Below are 19497 nucleotides of genomic sequence, written 5' to 3'. Positions count from 1 at the left end.
TTGCGATGGTTTAAACACTAGTTGAACCATATTTGCATATCTAGATGGTATGATCTAGTTGAAGTTTTGTGCAAATTTGTGGAAGCCATAGGTTAAAGTTTTTAATTTTTCTAATTCACTCTTCCCTTTTAGACTACGAGCATCGATTCCTTTTACTCAGTTATGACTGTCGTTGGCAATTAATACAATAAGTAAGTAAATATATTTGACCAGGACTTGACTTCACCTTAGATGGATCTAATGTTGGTGTAGATTTTGATGTATAATCACCAGAGACGATATTGATCACCAATATGAGAGTAATGAATTCTCTGATGTTTATCAGCATGCCTGGTCGTGGGTATATGCTTATGCACCCCTCCAATGTCCTAATTGATTGGATGTAGATGCGTTTTAGGTGGAAATCATGTGGGTCTAATTTAGTCTCGCGATTAGGTTCCCTTTAATGTACCCCCACAAATTATTGGTCACTGTAGGTTTATTCTATATCAAACTTCCTAACTTTAACTAAGTTTATAGAAAAAATCATCCACATATAGAACATCAAATTGATGCATCAAATTGGTGTGATTGAATTCATGATGAAATATGTTTTGATATTGTATTTGTATGGTATCTAGATGTCAATAACTAATTTTATAACTAATCGAAGCTAGAAAAGTTTGACTTAAAACAAAGGTAAATTAACTAATAATTTGAAGCAAGGGAGGTATATAGCACTGGCAGAGGTAGGACCGTGCCCTTTCCCAGTAACTTAGGGTTGCCGTCGATTGTAGCAAATATTTTAGTTGGTAATTTTCTCTTAATGCTAGATCAACTCTTAATTAATTAAGGTGGTTGGCGAAGATCAATTTTCCCAACAACTTACAGCCCTCGCTAGTATATATAAAAGATAGCCCGGCCGGAGCTGGCCCGGATGCTTCGGCCACTTCCGTGAAGCCAACCCTCGTTCTTTCGATAGATACAGACATTTAGGTACGCATTTTCTTACTTCCTCTTCCATGTCTTTTTCGTCCTATGAGCTTCTTCATCAAGAGGACGATGCTTACAGTTTTTCTTATACTTCCCCCGGCAATGAACCTCCATATATATGTTGGTTGAGCTTTATTTTGGTGTACTCTAGCTCGTCCCTCCCTTGTAGCAAATCTCTCCCATCTCTCCTAAACCCTAGATATCCACGATATAGTTGCCACCAATTGTTTGGTGATGGCAGCTATCTTTTGACGATGGCAGCTATCAATCGCTTCTCACGTTTGGCTGAAACCCAGAAGTTGCATTGCAGGTGTGTTGCCTGGCAAGCTGGCGCTGGTACATTTATGCCTGCGGCGTCTCCAAGGAAGCTGCCACTTCAGGACGACGACGAGGAATCAAGGGACCGAGGCATGAACCAAGGCGGCCATGGCGGACGATTCTCATGGCTAACAGCTCTGGGGTTCACGTTCCTGACGTTCAACTCGGGCATGGCGATCTACCGGTCGCAGCGCGACCCTGGATCGGTAGCATTCGTGGTGGTCTCCTACCTGGACCTGGTGCTGCTCTTCGCGTGCCTCCGCATCTTCGAGAGAACGCCGCGGGAGTCGCCTCGCCGGGGATGGCTCAAGGTCTGCGTGTGGGGGCTGACCACGCTGCTCACCGTCATGTTCTCGCACAAGGTCGCCGCCATCATGCCGCCGCTGGTGGCGCTCGTGGTCTGGGCCATGGCGTTCGCCACCATCGGCGGCGGCTTCTACGCCTTCTTCATCCACGGGGACAAGACCGCCCAGCTGGAGGAGGCGGGGAACCGGTGAATGTTGCCGCCGTGCATGGCGTGGACCTTGCCGCTGTGGACCTCCGCTATGTTTGTTGTATTACCATTTACCCCTATATTCGTGACTTGTGATTGCACATTTCCGTGTTTCTGCGATCAATTAATTACTCTCTGCATGCCTTCACGTTTCGGTTTCAAGCTGAAGTTGCTGCCTCTGAAGTTTTCACCTTGTTGCACGAATTACTGCCGTGCACTCCGACACCGAAGCGAGCAAACGGTAGCGTCACGTCACCTCGCACCATTGCTTGCACTCATCATCAGTTAAAAAATATCAAACCGGTTGCCCCATAAGCTTGATCTCTATCTGAACGAAATTTCTGCAAGATTGTACACGAGTAGTGCTTGTCTCAGGACTGAAAACTAGGATGTCGCTTTCAGTTGCAGAGTCCGCAGTGCCGTGTTCCTATCAGAGCATTTAGCTTGGATAGACATTCCATGCACTAAAGGACGATAGGCAGCTTAGGCTCTATTTTGATCCCGGGACTAAGTATTAAATATAGATTAATTATAAAATTAATTGTATAAATGGAGGCTAATTCGCGAGACAAATCTATTAAGCCTAATTAGTTCATGATTTGACAATGTTGTGCTACAGTAAACATATGCTAATGATGGATTAATTAGGCTTAATAGATTCATCTTGTGAATTAATCTTCATTTATGCAATTATTTTTATAGTTAGACCATGTTTAGTGCCCTAATTGGCATCTAAACATCCGACGTGACATAAACTAAAAATAAATCACTGGATCTAAACACCCTTTTAGTACGTCACCGCGCGCTTACGGCACTTACTTTTCCCTTAAACTTGCTTGCTCCTGTTTTATCAAGTCAAGTGTGAAAAAATAAAACAAGAGGAAAAAACCACTGCTATGAACAGAGGGCCCTAGAGGCTACCAAATAATGCAGGAAAGCTTCCATGAATGTACTTAATGGATGAGAGGCAGAGGCAAGTCTAACGTCTCCGGCTCTTCTGATTTCTACTAGTCAGTCAAGACATTTTACGTCCTATCGTTGGTAGGCATGGGTAAAGACGTCATTGACCGGCCAAAGCCCATAGGTTAGCTCATCTCCTTTTTCTTTTTCTTTTCTATAGACGTAGGCCACACGCTGCCATGCTCATCACGTCCAAAGTGCACGCGAATCTAATCAGAAGTTGCGTTCGAAGTTTCAAGGCAATTGTGTGTTGTGCAGCCTCGTCGAAGCTGACAGAAAAGGATCCATCGATCCAAGCTAATGCCAATGGATTGCTGTGTATCGATCTGTCAGCGTCACCCCAGGGCCCCAGCCTGGCAGATGCGTGCGCGGTGCCTCACGTCCACTCGCTCTCGCCCACAACTCACTCCTGTTCTGGAGTCTTCCCCTTTCGACCGTCCTGCAGGAACCGTCAAGTGCAGTACATTCATGGAGCAACTGAGGACGATTGATCCATGGAGCCACGCTTGTTGCCACATACACACCCTACATTTATCTGCTTTTCTGCGGAGTTGACAAATGTTATTTTAGGTGGGGTTTTTTACCCTAGTTGCTGGGATTGTGCGTGGTGGTGTACTCTCTAGTAGTATGATTTTTAGGCTTGATTTCCAGTCAAAAACCGGAAAAAAATTTACCCTAGTTGCTGGGATTTTTTTTCTTCTTCTAATAAACCTTGTGGCAAAAATAAATTCCGTCCTTCCAGACAAAAAGAACAATTTGCTGCTTTGCTGTAACGATCTCTGACATGAGGTGACTGCGAAGGAACGAGGAAGGGTGAGCTGTATAAAGAGAACATCTCAGCGGTCAGGTGCTACCGTATTATCAAATACGGTAGCACCTAAACCTTACATATAAAATTGCAACAAAAATATTGATTGATAGACAACACAATTATCTAGTTGCATGAAAAATTTGAGCGTAAACAAAAATATATGCAAGAAGAAACAAAAAAGAGAAATCAACATTTAAGTAGTTGCGAGTTGCGGATCAGATATGAACAATTCTACCCGCAACTATTTAGGTCCTGATTTTTCTTTTTTTTCTCATAGCACAAGTGTTTTTTACCTCAAATATTACATGCACATGGACGATTGCTTCTTCTATCTATCCATATTTTTTTGTTTAATTTTACATGTTACCATGTCTAGTAACACGGTAACACATAAGAGATAAGACATGATAAGAGATGTGCATGTTGATGCACTATTTTCTCAGTGGCAGACGATGTGCCTGTCGATAGCGAGGGCTAGCGGTAACTTCATATGCTAGTTCAGTCTTTCGAAGATGCTCATATAAGTTGGATTGCGTGCGTATATTCATAATTAGATACGGAATTTCTTAGGTCAACCTAATGACCCGAAACCTAATTTCTAACTAGTAGGGTAGAAACCCAAAGAGTCGACCCAAAAAATCATCTAATGCTACACTGGTTCACCTGAGATGGGTCATCGGGTTAACCTGAGAATATCGCCGCAATGGAGGACTCCAGAACTATGAGAACCCACCCGTCTGCTCTTCCTCTCTCTTCACGACGGCCATGCTTGTAACAACCACAAGCTAAGAAGCTCTCTCCCTGATCTCCAGCGCCGCTCTTCCTCGCCAACCTCTCGGAGGGCTCTAGTGGCCATCGTCTTCAACCTCGACCTGCTCCTCCGTGCCATGCACGCACGCTACGGGTCCCATCATCTACCTACTCGCTTGCACACTCATCTTCATCGCCGACCGCCGCGCCTCGCACACTGCAGACCTGGTTGACGAGAGTGGGCCCTTGGCGCGGGACACAGCGCTTGCGATGACGCGCGACACCGATGGGCTCTCGGCAGCGGCGGTTATTGGGCAGGCCAGGAGGACATGGTGTGATGCCGTGCTTGTGGGAGCTGCGCCGGGCGCGGCGGTTCATCTATGTGCGCGCAGGTCCTGATTTGAATAGATAGATTTGAAGCTAGTTAGCCTGATCTGGTGTGCGGCAGAGGACCTCGATTTGGTGTCCGCCATGGACATCGATCGCGTCAATGGCCATGGAGAGGAAGCTTCACTTCGATATGTCCGGCGGATTCAGGAACATGCTTTTTTTTACCCACCAGTTTTCTTTTTTGAGTAATCTTATGCTTGTTTTTGGGTCAACCCGTTACTTAAACTATTTAAATTGGGTTGAGCGGGTTGAGCACTGGTTGACCCAAAGCTGACCCACTTGCATCGTGAATTCATAGAGATAGAGATAAGTGTAGGTGCATATATACGAGCGTCTGCGTCAGTACTATGTTTCGTAAAAAAAGTTTAGTTTCTTAACTATAGTGATTTCAGCCGCAGATAAGTGTACGTGCATATATGTGAGCGTCTGCGTCAGTACTATGTTTCGTAAAAAAAGTTTAGTTTCTTAACTATAGTGATTTCAGCCGCAGATAAGTGTACGTGCATATATGTGAGCGTCTGCGTCAGTACTATGTTTCGTAAAAAAAGTTTAGTTTCTTAACTATAGTGATTTCAGCCGCAGATGCATGACATGGTTAGACTTAGACCTCTGGCCTAAGATGTTTGTTAGCAACCCCCTTTCTTAATAATCCAACAGAACAACACAAGGCTGTGGATGCGAATTTTTTTTAAAAACTTAATTTGAAAAGGGGTGCCGTTTTGAAAATTTCGAAAAATGGGTACCTCCCGCCCGATGAACAGGCAGGAGGCGGATGGGCGGGAGGTCCGAAAATTTTTCCCAGGCCCCTCCCGAGGCCTCTTCATGAATAAGAAAAATTTCTTATCCGCGAAGAGGCCCGTGAGGCATCCCGCCCGCCCGCCCGTCGGGCAGGAGGTTCTCATTTTTTTTATTTTTTATTCAAATTTTTATTTTACAAACTACTTAAAATTTATACTTTTTTCAAATATAAGATTTATTCGCCATACTCTTTTGTAGACATATAAAATTTTAATTCAATTTTACGAAAAAGATTACTGTATGTAAAACTCGTATGAAGATGGTTAAACGATAACATTTTGCAACGTAGAATCCAAATATTACGATAGTACGATACATCAACCCATTAAAAATAAAATAGTATCATGCAAAAAACAGTTTAAATATATAGAGTCCATCGAATCAGGAGTATCTACTCCGCCTGTCCCGGACCTTGCGCTCTTTTGGTCCTCCCCCCTAGTCCTAGGCCGTCGGCGTATGTGCCCCTCCGAGTACGTGAGTGCATCTGGAGCACGGTGAGGACGAGGCGGAGGAGGCGCCGGCGTGAATGGGTCATCCTGGGACTATGGAGCTGGAGCGTCATGCGTCTGGGAGGGACCAATGATGTCAGGCCCGGCGCCGCCGCCCACCAACTCCGACAAATTGACGGAGCCGCCGTCCCAGTCGTCCCAGTTCGGCACACTGAATAGACCACCGTGTGCAGAAGTTCCCATCGACCAAGCATGCTGAGTATAGCTCTGAGAATACGGAGCAGCTGGCGTCGAACCTGACGGGAGAGACGTTCCTGGAGCATAGGTGCCAAACGTCTGAGGCTCCATTCTTGCAGGAGGAGGTCTCATTGCCGTCAAGTGCATGACTATAAAAACAAACGAAATTAGTTGTGTAAATCAAAGTTGATCGAAATGGCAATTATAAAGGACTTACAGCTCGAACTGGCGGCAGTACCGCTGGACGCTGCGTGCGGTGCTGCAGAGGCCGACGGGCCAGCTTTGTACACGTGGGCGGACGCATGAGATGAACTGAAGGCCCCCATGTCGTCTCTGCTGCGACACGTTAGTGCACGTAACGCTCGCATCAAGTTGTCATGAATCCGACGAAAGCTCTCTTTGTACTGTGCGTCCGGTACACATACTCCATGTTCAAACAACGTGATCTGAGATGCAGCTTCGACCTCCGCGCAGTTGATCAGATCGATCTGCATAAGTAATGGGAAGTAGAGTAATATTGTTATCGATTTTTTATAAACAAAGATTTAATAATTGAAGTTGCGAAAGACGTACCGCGCCACGCTGCGCCTGATCACGGTACAAGGGATACGTGTCCGAGATGGTCGGCGGGTGCTGATGCTCCGCGTCATCAATACGTGAAAGAGTGACGTACGAACGCAGGCGAGTGAGGTACCAGCAGAGGTATGTACCGTAAGACGCCTCCGTGTGTGGCTGCGGCTCGTCCCACACATCGTCAGGTGCGTCTAGCCACCCTCCTACATACTCCTGCAACTTGACAACCCAGTTGACTTCGTTGGCATGATATCCCCTGCGCGAATATCTGTTGCAAATATTTGAAAGACAACATTATTTTATGATAACGGTTATATAATTAATACAAAACGAGTTATCACAAACTTACTCGTGTACGCTGCGCGGCACGGCCTGGAACGCTCGGGGTAGGAGAGGGAAGTGCTGTCGTCGCCCGAACTGCCTCATCACTCGCTCGACGCAGTACGGCTCGACGATAATATCGAACACTAGGTTCGCCTTTGTGAGCCAGTGCAGCGCACGCGTCTAGACAGCCGTAGAGGTGTACGGGGTCCAGATGACATCCTGTGGCCGCATCCGATCAAATTCAGATACGAACTGCGGGTATGCTTTTCGGACCTGCCGATGTGCCCAGCTCATCTGCAAAATTACACAACTGCGTCGGTACTTTGCATATACAGAAATGTACAACGGTTAATTAAAGCGCTTACCCGTCGATCGGTCCAAAGCGAACCCATCGTGGGGCTATCCTCGTGCCACAGCCCATACATCTCGGGCGGATAAGGCTCCTCGCTGATTAGGGGGCATGCTATGGCGAATCGCTCGTACGACCATAGCAGCAGCAGAAATGGACAGCCTATGATGACGACGGTCCTCTCCGTCTTGAAACAGGCCTGGCAAAGGCCTCGGTACGTGGTATCAAGCACTGCCGATCCCTAGCTCCACCCAGGTACCTGGTCCGGCTCCACATCCGCAATCGCGCGCGTACTGGATGAGAATCTTGTCCACATAATTGCCGCTAGAGTTGCAGAAAAGAGTCCAGCCGAACAACCACAACAGATATGCCTCCAGGCAGCGCGACACCTCGTACTGCCCAGCCAGAGGGTGGAGATCCTGAGCCTGAAATATAATTGTTCAATGCTTAGAGGTAGTCACATATGATTCAATTAAATTAATTAAAAATAATTGTACGTACCCTATATTGTATTACCCAACCCTTGGCGGGGCCGGGCGCGTCAGTTACGTCCAAAAAATGTGGTGGGTTCACTGGAGTAAACCGCTACTGAAGCTCCGCCCTCTAGGTAGGTGGCACGGCAACTGGGCCAACAGCTTCACCCGCAATGGGAAGCCCGAGCAGGTACGACACGTCCTGCAACATGGGGGCCATCTCCCCGCACGGCAAGTGGAACGTGTGCGTCTCCGAACGCCACCTGTCCGCCAACGCCGCAAGTAGAGAGCGGTCCAGCTGCATCCGCTTCTTGGCGCCACCGTCTTGGCCGTCGCCGGCCTGAAGCATACGTGCGAGTGGTAGCAAACCAGCCTCACGTAACCTGTATATTTTGCATTGTGGTTACAATTGTCGTACAAGCAATACATTCATTTCGTAAAAAAAATACAAAGTATCACCTATCAAGCCAGCGGTCGTCCAGGTGCAACAACTCCTTAGCTACACGAGGGCGCAACTCGTGAAGCTGTTGCCCCTCCACCGCTGCCAGGTACGACCTGTGCTGTTCGTCGGTGTTCGCTGGAGCAAACCGCTCCTGAAGCTCCGCCCTCCAGGTAGGTGGCGCGGCAATCGAGCCAACAGCTTCACCCTAAGAAATATTTCTAAAAGCTATTCAAAATACTAAAAACTATTCAAAATATAACTACCCTAACAAATATTCCTAAAAATAATTGATAATTATACGACTAGAACGAGAATATACCTCCAAACCGATGTTTGATCAGGGCTCGCCGCTTCGTCTCCTGTCTTCCTCTCCTCCCTTTCTTCTTTTCTTGATTTTTGCTGAATAATATGGGAATTTGGGGTAGGTGGGGGCTTATATAGTGGTGGAGGAACGTCCCGCCCGTTGGGCGGGATGGATGACCCTCCGGGAAACCTCCCGCCTGTTGGGAGGGCGGGATGCCCCTCGGGGGACCTCCCGCCCGTTGGACGGGCGGACAGCCTCTTAAAAGTTTCTTGGAAAAATTTTCGGACATCCCGCCCGTTGGATGGGCGGGGGATCTCCGGCCCCACGTCTCCCGCCCGTTGATCGGGCGGGAGGCACCCATTTTTCGAAAATTTTCAAAACAGCACCTTTTTTCGAATTTAATTTTTTAACCTCTTTTTATAAAAAAATTCCTGTGGATGCCTGCCATTGTACTCCTGACCCAACTTCTTGGACTCCCTCGGCCCATCGCCCATATGGCCCACCAATGGTCGGTCTAACAATGCCATCCTCACAAGCAGATAGTTCTTATTTTGTCTCTGCAATCTGCTAAAAATTGTTTCAGTAAAACTCAGTAGTGCTTGAATTGGCGTCAAATAGTAGTTAAAAGTCTCCCTCAGTTGGACTGTAATTACTATATGAATCAAAGAAGAAATGTCTACAGAATTTATACGGTCGTCAAATACAACAAACTTTTGGTTGTAGACAGTTTGAATTTGCAATAATCAGAATATTAGACATTAGTTTCACCAAAATAATATTAGACATTAATTTTTGTTCCACCAATAATAGCCCTAACAATTGTATGGTTCACGCTTGATAGTTGAGTATTTATAGTTATATTCCACAGTTTCAATTTTGTGACTAAAAGAGTGATACTACAAGTAATGTACACTATTTTTGCTCCTTTTACAATTATGGATTTTAAAATATAGGAGTATCGTTACGAGGCACTTAAATTTCCAATGAAAAGCATTGAAGATTATAGCAGCACAATTAGTGCAGGCAGCTTTGCGTGTCACAGTTAGACAAAAAGTACTCAATTGGGATGTAAGGTAACTCTTTAGTGATTGTATGCTCACATGCTTTGTTTAGTATTAAATCAAGCCGCTTTATAATTTGTGCCGGCCATCCTGCTAGTGTGATACTACATGATAGCGAGTGGCTCGAAAGGGATAGAGGGTGGTCGTTCTTACCTAGTTTCTTCATTTTCTTTTACGAAACAGAATACAAACGGATGCAGATGTTTACACAATGAAAGCACATAATTATATACCTATAAGATTAAACCAGCAGATCTTGAGATTGACAAAATCACTAGAGACGTCTCGCTATTGATAAGTACGTCGCCTAACATTGAAATAACTCTAGAAGAATATGAGCATCCATACCTAAACGAGAATATAAATCGAAATCGGCAGATAAATAAATCCGGGTGAGCAGATTCCATTTGAAGAAATCTTATCCGGTGCGCGACCCCTATTCTACCATCTGCCAAGTTTTAGAGACCTTAATTTATATACATCTAATAATGACCTGGCTCTGATAAGAAGAAAGAATGAAGGTTCGTACGCATTTAGGAAGGAATGGATCTAACCATGCGTAAGATGCTCCGCCAAATTTACACAGCCACAAAATTGAGCATTCGTCCTTGGCGTTAATATTAACTCAAAATGAACCGCTACTAACGCCTGCAGTCAGTTCCGGGCTGAAAGAATAGTGCCCTAGGGAGCCATTTAGTACCGGCTGGAGCCTCCACCCAGTACTAAAGTGCGTCCACCAACGTCCGGGGGCAACGGCTAGTGCCACTTTAGTACCGGTTGGGAGCTCCAGCCGGTACTAAATGGCGCCGAGGATATTTAGTGCTGGTTGGGGTTCGAGCCGGTACTAAATGGAATGATCTAGTACCGGCTTGAGCCACCAGCCGGTACTAATGTATCTTCATCTATATATCAGCACCTTTCTTCCTTCCCGAGCTCGGGCCATTCATTTGGAACTCGTGCTTCTTCTTCCCTATAGCGTTTTAGAGAGAAGGTGCTGCCTATTTTTCTCAAGATTGGTAGGAGTTTCACGCATCCAAGTGCTCAAAAGGTTAGTGTTATCACCACAATTTGACCGGGCCGGAAGTGGGCCATGGAGCAAGATGGGCCTAGAAAACAATCACGATAAGCTTGCGAATCGGACCCTGTGCGGGTGATTGAGGCCAGAAAGGCCGTGTAATTTAGGAATAAGTAGTTAAGATTCGTGTCGTGTTGGGTTAGGGTTAGTTAAAGAGAATAAGTCTACGGACTATAAATATGTACCACAAATAAACAAGAAAGAGAGATCATTCATCAACAACTCACGGCGCATCGTCTCCCCTATTCCAGGGTTTTCATCGGGTAAGTGCCATGCGGTCCCGATCATGCTCTGCGTGATCGGGGCAGCATTACTCTTGCTCGTTCGTTTCATGTGTTGCTCGTTCTGAAGCCTTGTAGATGGCGAGTAGCACTAGTTATCATAGCGCGCATAGGGTAACGTTAATCTCTTTATATCCCGATCCTGCTCTGTTCGTTGCTCATGTGCGCTTCGCAATCATCGTGTTTGATTATGGACGCGATGGTTGCATCTTGCTTCGTTTTTATTAATAGATCCAATCTGTTATGGCTAGTTTCTATCTATTAGAGATTTAGCTCGATATGTGCACGATTAGGCCTTGCAAACGAGTTGAAAGTTCCGGCAGTACGTTTAGTATCGAATCGTAGCTTGAGTAGAGGTTTTTCTAGGAATCGGCTCTCGGGTTGTTTTTAGGATCTCTGTTTAGGTTGTTTGTTTCGGTGCTTTTGCGTATTTGTTAGGCTCAATCACGTGTAGGATGTTCCGATCGCGCAGTGAGGGCTTAGCTATCGTGGATTGGATTAGATTGATATTTACGAAGCAAGGTTTATTTTATTATATATATATATATATATATTGCCTGTCCCAAAGATCCGATCCGGTACTGATGCAATCGGTTCTTCATAGCCGATACCGGGGAGGAGCGATGAGTTGATCACGGCTCGGACTAACTTTTACAAGTGTCTGTGCTTACAGGAATTTAATACGTCACACCTTCCTGATAGGGTGCAGGATCAGGTGGCACGCCTAGCGACTCTAAGCCAGGGTGTGCGCCAGATCGCTGGGCCGTTGACCGAGGGACCGGGGCCCACCAGCCGTCCCGGAAGCCTCCCGGCTCCTCGTGTTGCCTGTCGTTGCTCGCCGGTGGGTTTCGATCGACAACACATTCTGGCACGCCCAGTGGGACCATCTTCATCAAATTCGTCATCACCATCTTCAATCAACTTCGTCATCACCTTCTTCATCGACATCATCATCACTGTTGACTTCATCAACTGCGGATGATAGAATGGCAAGAGACGATCCAATCACTTATGAAGATCTCTCTGCCGAGCATAAGCAAAGATACGACGAAATCAAGACTCAATTTGAAGCCGATCTCATCGGCTCTTTTGAAAGGACTCGCAACCATGGTGTCAGGTGGAGAGGGTTTTCACCTGAGGGTGCTCTTGATGGAGTAGATCTGTCTACCCCTTCTGAAGATCATACCAAAGCTTTGCGGCAGGAGGTAAATTATGCGGTGGCTCATTCATTGCACCGGCATTCTGAAAGTTTGATCAACGCTTTCGAGCGTGTAGCTTTGCGAGTGGTCCAAGAAATTATGAAGCATCAGCATTCTCCAATTGGGCCTACTTTGGGCAGTCATAAGGGAGAATTGCCCTTCCAGACCAGACCTCCATTGCCTTATGCACTTACAGCTGTAGAATCACGTGGCGCTCCAGCTTATGTAGTTTATAAAGTGGGAGGTGATCCCATGGATCACCAGTTCTTCAGCGAGCCACCCAAGGAAATGCCACATGGTTACATGTGTGCATACATACCGGACAGCAATAGCCCGGTACATGCTGCGTAGAAGGTAGTTGGAGGGATTTCTGGAGCCGACGCGGACAAACAAGCGTGGTTGGCAACTTATGCTACCGGGCCGAGTCACGACAGTATGCACTCGGCCCCTGGGTCACAAATAGCGGAGCAAATCAGCGCCATCCTGAGGGATCAGTTTGGCATATTACCAAAAAGGAGAGCAATCGGCTATACTAAGCCGTATCCAAGTGATTATGATCTAATCCCATTGCCGCGGCTCCCCGAGTTTACCAAATTCAGTGGGGCAGAAGGTTCTAGTTCTATCGAACATGTGAGCCGATATTTGGCACAATTGGGTATGATTTCCATATCGGATCCGTTGCGAGTAAGGATCTTCTCGCAATCACTTACAGGACCGGCTTTTGGATGGTATACGTCATTAGGTCCTGACTCGATCCGTACCTGGAAGCAACTGGAAGAGCAATTCCATATTCAGTACCATTCAGAAGCTGCGGAAGCAGGAATTGCTGATCTGGCGCAGCTCCGACAGAAGCGTGGAGAGACCGTGGTAGAGTTCATTCGACGCTTCAGGGAGATGAAGAACAGATGCTATTCAACATGGATTTCAGAAAAAGAAACTGTTGAATTGGCATCAGTGGGATTATTGAAGCCGATCAGGGATCTGGCTTTTCAATTGGAATTCACTTCTTTGGCGCATCTAGTCTAGAAGCTGACAACGCATGAGCAGCGTCATCCCGAGCTATACCAAGAGAAATTTAAGCGTCAGGTAGCAATAACTGATACAGAAGAAGCCTATGATTCCGGGGAAGAGCTAGAAGTATCGGTTGCAGAATAGGCTCGCGGCGCAAATCCTGTACCTTGCAAGTGGGTAAAGCAGACTGGGCCATCAAAAGGGTTTGATTTTGATGTCAGTAAAGTCGAACAAATTTTTAACTTGTTATTAAAAGAAAAGCAGTTGAAGTTTCCAGAAGGATACAAACCTCCCACGGCGCAGGAGTTAAAAGGAAGATCATATTGTAAGTGGCACGATTCTTTTACCCACGGCACTAGTGATTGCAAGGAGCTCCGTCGGCAAATCCAATCGGCTATTGAGCAGGGCCGATTGATCCTAGGCCAAACCGCCATGAAAGTCGACACCCAACCGTTCCCTGGTGTCAACATGGTGGAAAATTATGATCGGTCTGCAAGGCGACAGCTAGACTTCGCGCTTGGCATCAACATGGCGGGGGTGACATCACGCCGCCAGGGCAAGAACAGAGAGGCTGATCCTAGCGATCGGCCCCAAAAAGAGAAGAAAGAGTACGTCACAGAAAGACAAGTAAGGTATGTAAGGAATCAACGGCCAACCTCCTCTGATCTTCTCAGAAAATATGAATACCAGTACCAACAGCGCCTCCAACGGGAATCTAAGGAAGAAGAATATGAACATCGCACTGGAAAGCGCTTGAGGAAGCATGAAGATACCCGCGATCATTGGTACTGTCCCTTCTTCAGGTACTGTTGGAATTCCGGTATGGCTCGGCTGCCTACTATCAGGGATTGCCCGGAGTGTAGACCTATAAAACCAGATGCAAGGGATTCAGTTTTTCAGCGGCTAGGAAATGCTCCAACCCGGCAAGATTGGGTTCGGTCATCACAAAGGGAGGACGAAGAGGAAGATAGGTATCATCGTCCTCGTTGGTGCCCAGATGGACTTAATCGTTCTCAAAAGCGCAGGGTTCAGCGGCTACGTAGCTTGGAAGAAGCTGAGGCCAAGTACATCGAGACCTTGAGAAAAGCGCGGCCTGATCTGGCGGAACAAGTCCATTATGTGCAGGAGAAGGAGGCGCGTACTTCAAGAAAAGAATGGCGGCCCAAGTCGACAAAAGCCGATAAGAAGGTATCGGCTGATACACACATGGTTTTTGTACTTCCTGCAGAATTCCATGCTCGGACCTACGAAGAACCATCGGTGGCCCAGCTTGACTTGGGACCACGGCCAGTGATATTCGAGAAGCCGCAAGCCAAGAATTACAAGCATCTGAAGGCTTTGTATCTTAAAGGGTATATTAATGGTCACCCCGTTAATAAAATGCTGGTGGACACAGGAGCGGCAGTCAACATCATGCCGTACTCAGTTCTGCGCCGCTTGGGGCGGTCCACCGGAGACCTGATCAAGACTAATGTCACGCTAAGTGACTTTAATGGGCAGACTTCAGAAGCTCAGGGCGTCCTCAGTGTAGATCTCACCATTGGAAACAAGACCGTCCCAACTTCTTTCTTCGTCGTCAACAGCAAAAGTACCTACAAAAGTACCGTCCCTCTACAATGCATCAATGTTTGATCCAGTGGGATGGAGACGAAGTGGAAGTAGTCCAAGCAGACGGTTCGATTGAAATTTCGCATGCAGCAATGAGCATCTGGGATGCGAAAGATCAAGAGCCGATTTCAGGGATGAGTTTAGAGGGGTGTGATCGCATCGAGGCTACAAAAAATGGAGTAAGGCTGGTCTTATCCACTGGCCTTACAGAGTAGAAGAGTTGCATGGGATAAGTCATTACAACGTATTTATGGAGGCCGATTCCTGCAATTGGCCCCAAAAAAATGAATTTTTGATGACAAGTGTTTTACATAGTTGTTATGAGATGGCCAGCGCTGGCAGCCGGCCTTATTCTTTTCATAAGAAGTTGGAAAGTAATGAGATGCGTGGATCGGCCGATCTTAACGATCGGCCAGAATTCTTTTTACTATCTCCTTTTCCCATTTTCAGTATTGATCTAACAGAGGACGGGAAGTTAGGATATGGTTTCACGTCGGCTGACGAACTTGAAGAAATAGATATTGGTCCTGGGGATAAGCCACGACCAACGTTTATTTGCAAAAAGTTGCATCCATCCTTACGAGAGCCGATGATAACTCTATTAAAGGAATATGCCGATTGCTTTGCCTGGGATTATACGGAGATGCTTGGGCTTGATAGGCGTATAGTGGAGCATCGGCTCCCTCTTAAAAGTGGATTTCGACCGTTCCAACAGCGAATACGCTAGATGAAAGCCGATGTCCTGGTCGAAGTGAAAAAAGAGATAGAGAAAATGTTAGAAGCCGGATTTATCAGGGCTTGCAGGTATGCCGAATGGATCTCAAGTGTTGTACCCGTGCAGAAAAAGGATGACCGGTGGCGGGTTTGCGTGGATTTCAGAGATCTCAATAGAGCCACTCCGAAGGATGAATATCCAATGCCTGTAGCAGAAATATTGATTAATGCGGCTGCCGGTCACAAAATTTTGAGTTTCATGGATGGTAACGCTGGATATAATCAGATTTTCATGGCCCCTGAAGATATACACAAAACTGCATTCAGAGTACCCGGAGCGGTGGGTCTGTTCGAGTACGTAGTTATGACCTTCGGTTTGAAAAATGCCGGTGCAACGTATCAGTGTGCCATGAACCACATCTTCCATGATCTGATCGGCAATCTGGTGGAAATTTACATTGACGACGTCGTAGTAAAGTCAACATCGGTCGAAGGACATCTGGATGATCTACGGCAGGTTCTGGAACGAACTAGAAAGTTCGGGCTCAGGATGAACCCCAAAAAATGCACCTTTGGTGTGTCAGCCGGGTAGTTTTTGGGTTTTCTGGTTCATGAAAAAGGAATAGAGATTGGCCTAAAAAGTCAAGAAGTCGTGCGCACCATGGCGCCACCCACTACCAAGAAGGAACTCCAGCAACTTATTGGCAAGATTAAATTCGTCAGGAGATTTATTTCTAATCTATCTGGGCGGATTGAACACTTTATGGAGTTGGTAAAAATCAAAACCAATGAAGAATTCCGCTGGGAGGCAGAACAACAACGGGCATTCAAAGAAATTAAAGAATATTTATCGAGACCACCTGTGTTGGTGCCACCACAGCAAGATAGGCCATTTTACATATATTTGTCAGTCGGCGACACCTCTATTGCTTCAGTGGTAGTACAATTATATGATGGCAAGGAGAGGGTGGTGTTTTATCTCAGCAGGAGGATGTTGGACGCAGAAACAAGGTACCCCGATATGGAGAAACTTTGCCTTTGTTTATGTTTTACATGCACCAAGCTTCGCCATATCCTGCTATCGGCTGAGGTAATCATCATTTGCAAATCGGTTGTTATAAAGCATATGCTATCGGCTCCTGTGTTGAAAGGCCGATTGGGAAAATGGATGTTTGCATTATCAGAGTTCGATATCCGATATCAACCCACGAAGGCAGTTAAAGGGCAGGCGTTGGCGGATCTCATTGCTGAGAGGGTTAATACCAACATAGCAGCGCTTTCCGTACAAGCCTGGGCTATGTACTTCGACGGATCAGTTTGAGGAGATGGATGTGGAATCGGCATCTTGCTGGTATCGCCTCGGGTAGCAACGTATTCTTTCTCGATCAGATTACCTGCTACTTGTACTAATAACCTTGCAGAGTACAAGGCGGTGCATAAAGGCATGGAATTGCTTCTGGAGGCCGGAGCCGAAGCTGTAGAGGTCTTCGGGGACTCAAAATTGGTAATCTCCCAACTCACAGAAGAATACAGGTGTGAAAGTGAGCTATTATTTCCGTTGTGGGCGCAATGCCAGGAACTGATGGCCCAGTTCAGGTATATAAATTTTTATTGGATACCTAGAGCTCGGAATGCAGAGGCCAATGATCTAGCGCAGCTGGCTTCAGGGTACAAAACCGATGGGTCAAGTCATCAAGTGTACTTACTGGACCAGGGAGATTGGAGAGCCGATATCTTCAATTACTTGAAGGATTCGGCTCGGGGGCACCTAAGAGGATACGGTACAAAGCCATGAGGTACGTCCTGATAGGGGATGATATGTTTTACAGGACCTTGGAGGGACTGTTGCTTAAATGTCTAGGGCCAATCGAATCCAATCGGCTCCTGCATGAAGTCCACGAAGGAACGTGCGGGACTCATCAGTCGGCTCACAAGATGAAGTGGCTAATTAGGCGATCAGGGTACTACTGGCCCACCATGCTTGAAGATTGTTTTAAGTATTATAAAGGGTGTCAAGCATGCCAGAGGTTCGGAAAGATCCAGATGGTACCAGCGTCCGTAATGAATCCCATTATTAAACCATGGCCGTTCAGAGGTTGGGGCATGGACATGATTGGCAAAATTAACCCTCCATCTAGCAAGGGTCATCAGTTTATTTTAGCTGTCACAGATTATTTCACCAAATGGGTAGAAGCGGTCCCAATGAAATCGGTGGCATCTAAAGATGTTATTCAGTTCGTCAAGAAACACGTCATCCACAGATTTGGGATCCCACAGACTATTACGACGGATGGTGGTTCGGTTTTTATTTCAGAGGAATTCAAGAAGTTTGCCGCTGATATGGGTATCAAGCTGATTAGGTCGTCTCCATATTATGCTCAGGCGAACGGACAAGCCGAGGCGTCCAATCAGAGCCTTGTCAAGTTAATTAAGAGGAAGATCGATGAATACCCCAGGCGCTGGCACGAGGTTAGTCAGAAGCATTATGGGCGTACCGTGTATCTTGTCATGGGGCAACAAAAACTTCCCCTTATCACTTGGTTTACGGGCAGGAGGCCGTGTTACCGTGGGAAATTACAGCCGGGTCCAGGCGTGTGGAATTCCAGAATGACTTATCTGCAGAAGAATATGCTACTCTGATGAGTGACAATGTGGAGGATCTCACGAAACTCAGGCTATGGTTGCTAGAGAAGATTAAGGAGAACAAGGCTAAAGTAGCCCGTGCATATAATAAAAAGGTCAGACCGAAGGAATTCCAAGTAGGAGACTTGGTTTGGGAAGCGGTATTACCATTGGGAACTAAGGACGCGGCATACGGCAAGTGGTCCCCAAACTGGCACGGGCCGTACAAGGTTGACCAGGTCCTACCTGGGAACGCGTACATGCTTGAAGAATTGGATGGCGTCAAGTTTCCAGTAGCAGTCAACGGTCAACACCTTAAGAAATACTTCCCAAGTATGTGGGCCGACGAGCAGTAAAGCCATCAGGCAATAAGCTGATGTGACCAGCGAGCTAAGAAAGGGGACAAAGGCTAAGTCGATGGCGTTTTGGGTTCGACAAGACAGGGAATGAGGCCGATGAGCATGATCGACTTTAGAAGTTTGCTCGTAGCAATTAAACATCACAAATTATCAAATAGCCGATGTATCACCATCGACTTTAGGTTCACTACATAAAAATACAGAGTTCATCCTGGGCAGGTTTTCTGAAGGAAATCATTGATGGCAGCAATAGCATCAAGACGGATGCGGTCAACTTCAGCAATTGCTGCTTCATCCTCTTCGTCCGCCCCCGGCACCACATGTTTGCTCAGGCCGCTTAGCTCGGTCAAGTCTGCCTTCAGCTCGACGGTCAAGACTGCTGCCTCTTGCTTGGAACCCGCGATAAGATCCTTCTCCTCTTGGATGCGCTGCTTGGTGGCCCGGACTTTAGCTTCGGGGTCTTCTAATTCTTTCTCCAGGAGGAGAAGCCGCTGGGCAGAGGCAGATGTGTCGACCTTGGCGTCGAGTGCGGCTTTCTTCTTATTTACTGATTGGCACATCTCGGCAATGATAGTCCTTAGGAGCGATTGGGAACGCCGAGTCTCAATCCTATGGCGAGCCTCTGCCACTTTTGCTCGGAAAGAAGGAAGGTACCCGGCCGGCAAAAGCTTGACCTGAAGGCTCACGAGGAGACGGGGGTTGACCTCATCAAGGACCTGCTTCACCGTGCTGGAATCTTGAATCAGGGCGTCGATCGGACCCGATAGAAGATCCTTCATGCGAAGGAGTCGACTGGCAGTGCTAGTCAGGTCCAGGGGAGGGCCATCGGCTTCCAATATGGCCGACCCGATTGAGGCAGGATCAAACGCGAGCAGCTCTGAAAGATTCAAGTTCTGAAGGAAAAGAGGGTGAGTAAGGTACTGC

The 19497-nt window shown here is 46.7% G+C and overlaps 1 protein-coding gene across 3 annotated transcripts; it reads left to right on the top strand.

Annotated features, from left to right (window-relative positions):
- Window positions 1–918: 918 nt before the first annotated feature.
- Window positions 919–1942, top strand: LOC112889725. Of its 3 annotated transcripts, none has more exons than XM_025956486.1 (2): window positions 919–975; window positions 1272–1942. In XM_025956486.1, the coding sequence occupies exon 2, from the start codon at window positions 1317–1319 to the stop codon at window positions 1785–1787; it is 471 nt and encodes a 156-aa protein (XP_025812271.1). In that variant the 5' UTR covers window positions 919–975; window positions 1272–1316; the 3' UTR covers window positions 1788–1942. The 3 variants fall into 3 exon arrangements, with proteins under 3 accessions (XP_025812271.1, XP_025812269.1, XP_025812270.1); XM_025956484.1 differs by having other exon boundaries at window positions 920–975; window positions 1283–1942; XM_025956485.1 differs by having other exon boundaries at window positions 923–975; window positions 1269–1942.
- Window positions 1943–19497: the final 17555 nt, after the last annotated feature.

The sequence above is a fragment of the Panicum hallii genome, chromosome 4 (genome assembly GCF_002211085.1).
Source record: "Panicum hallii strain FIL2 chromosome 4, PHallii_v3.1, whole genome shotgun sequence".
Classification (NCBI taxonomy): Eukaryota; Viridiplantae; Streptophyta; class Magnoliopsida; order Poales; family Poaceae; genus Panicum; species Panicum hallii.
The sequence above is the reverse complement of the archived record's forward strand: the minus strand, read 5'-3'. Positions and strand labels throughout refer to the sequence as shown.

What these genes read in the sequence shown, in the direction of transcription:
- LOC112889725 (XM_025956486.1), top strand. Translation starts at nt 1,317, where the DNA reads ATGCCTGCGGCGTCTCCAAGGAAGCTGCCACTTCAGGACGACGACGAG.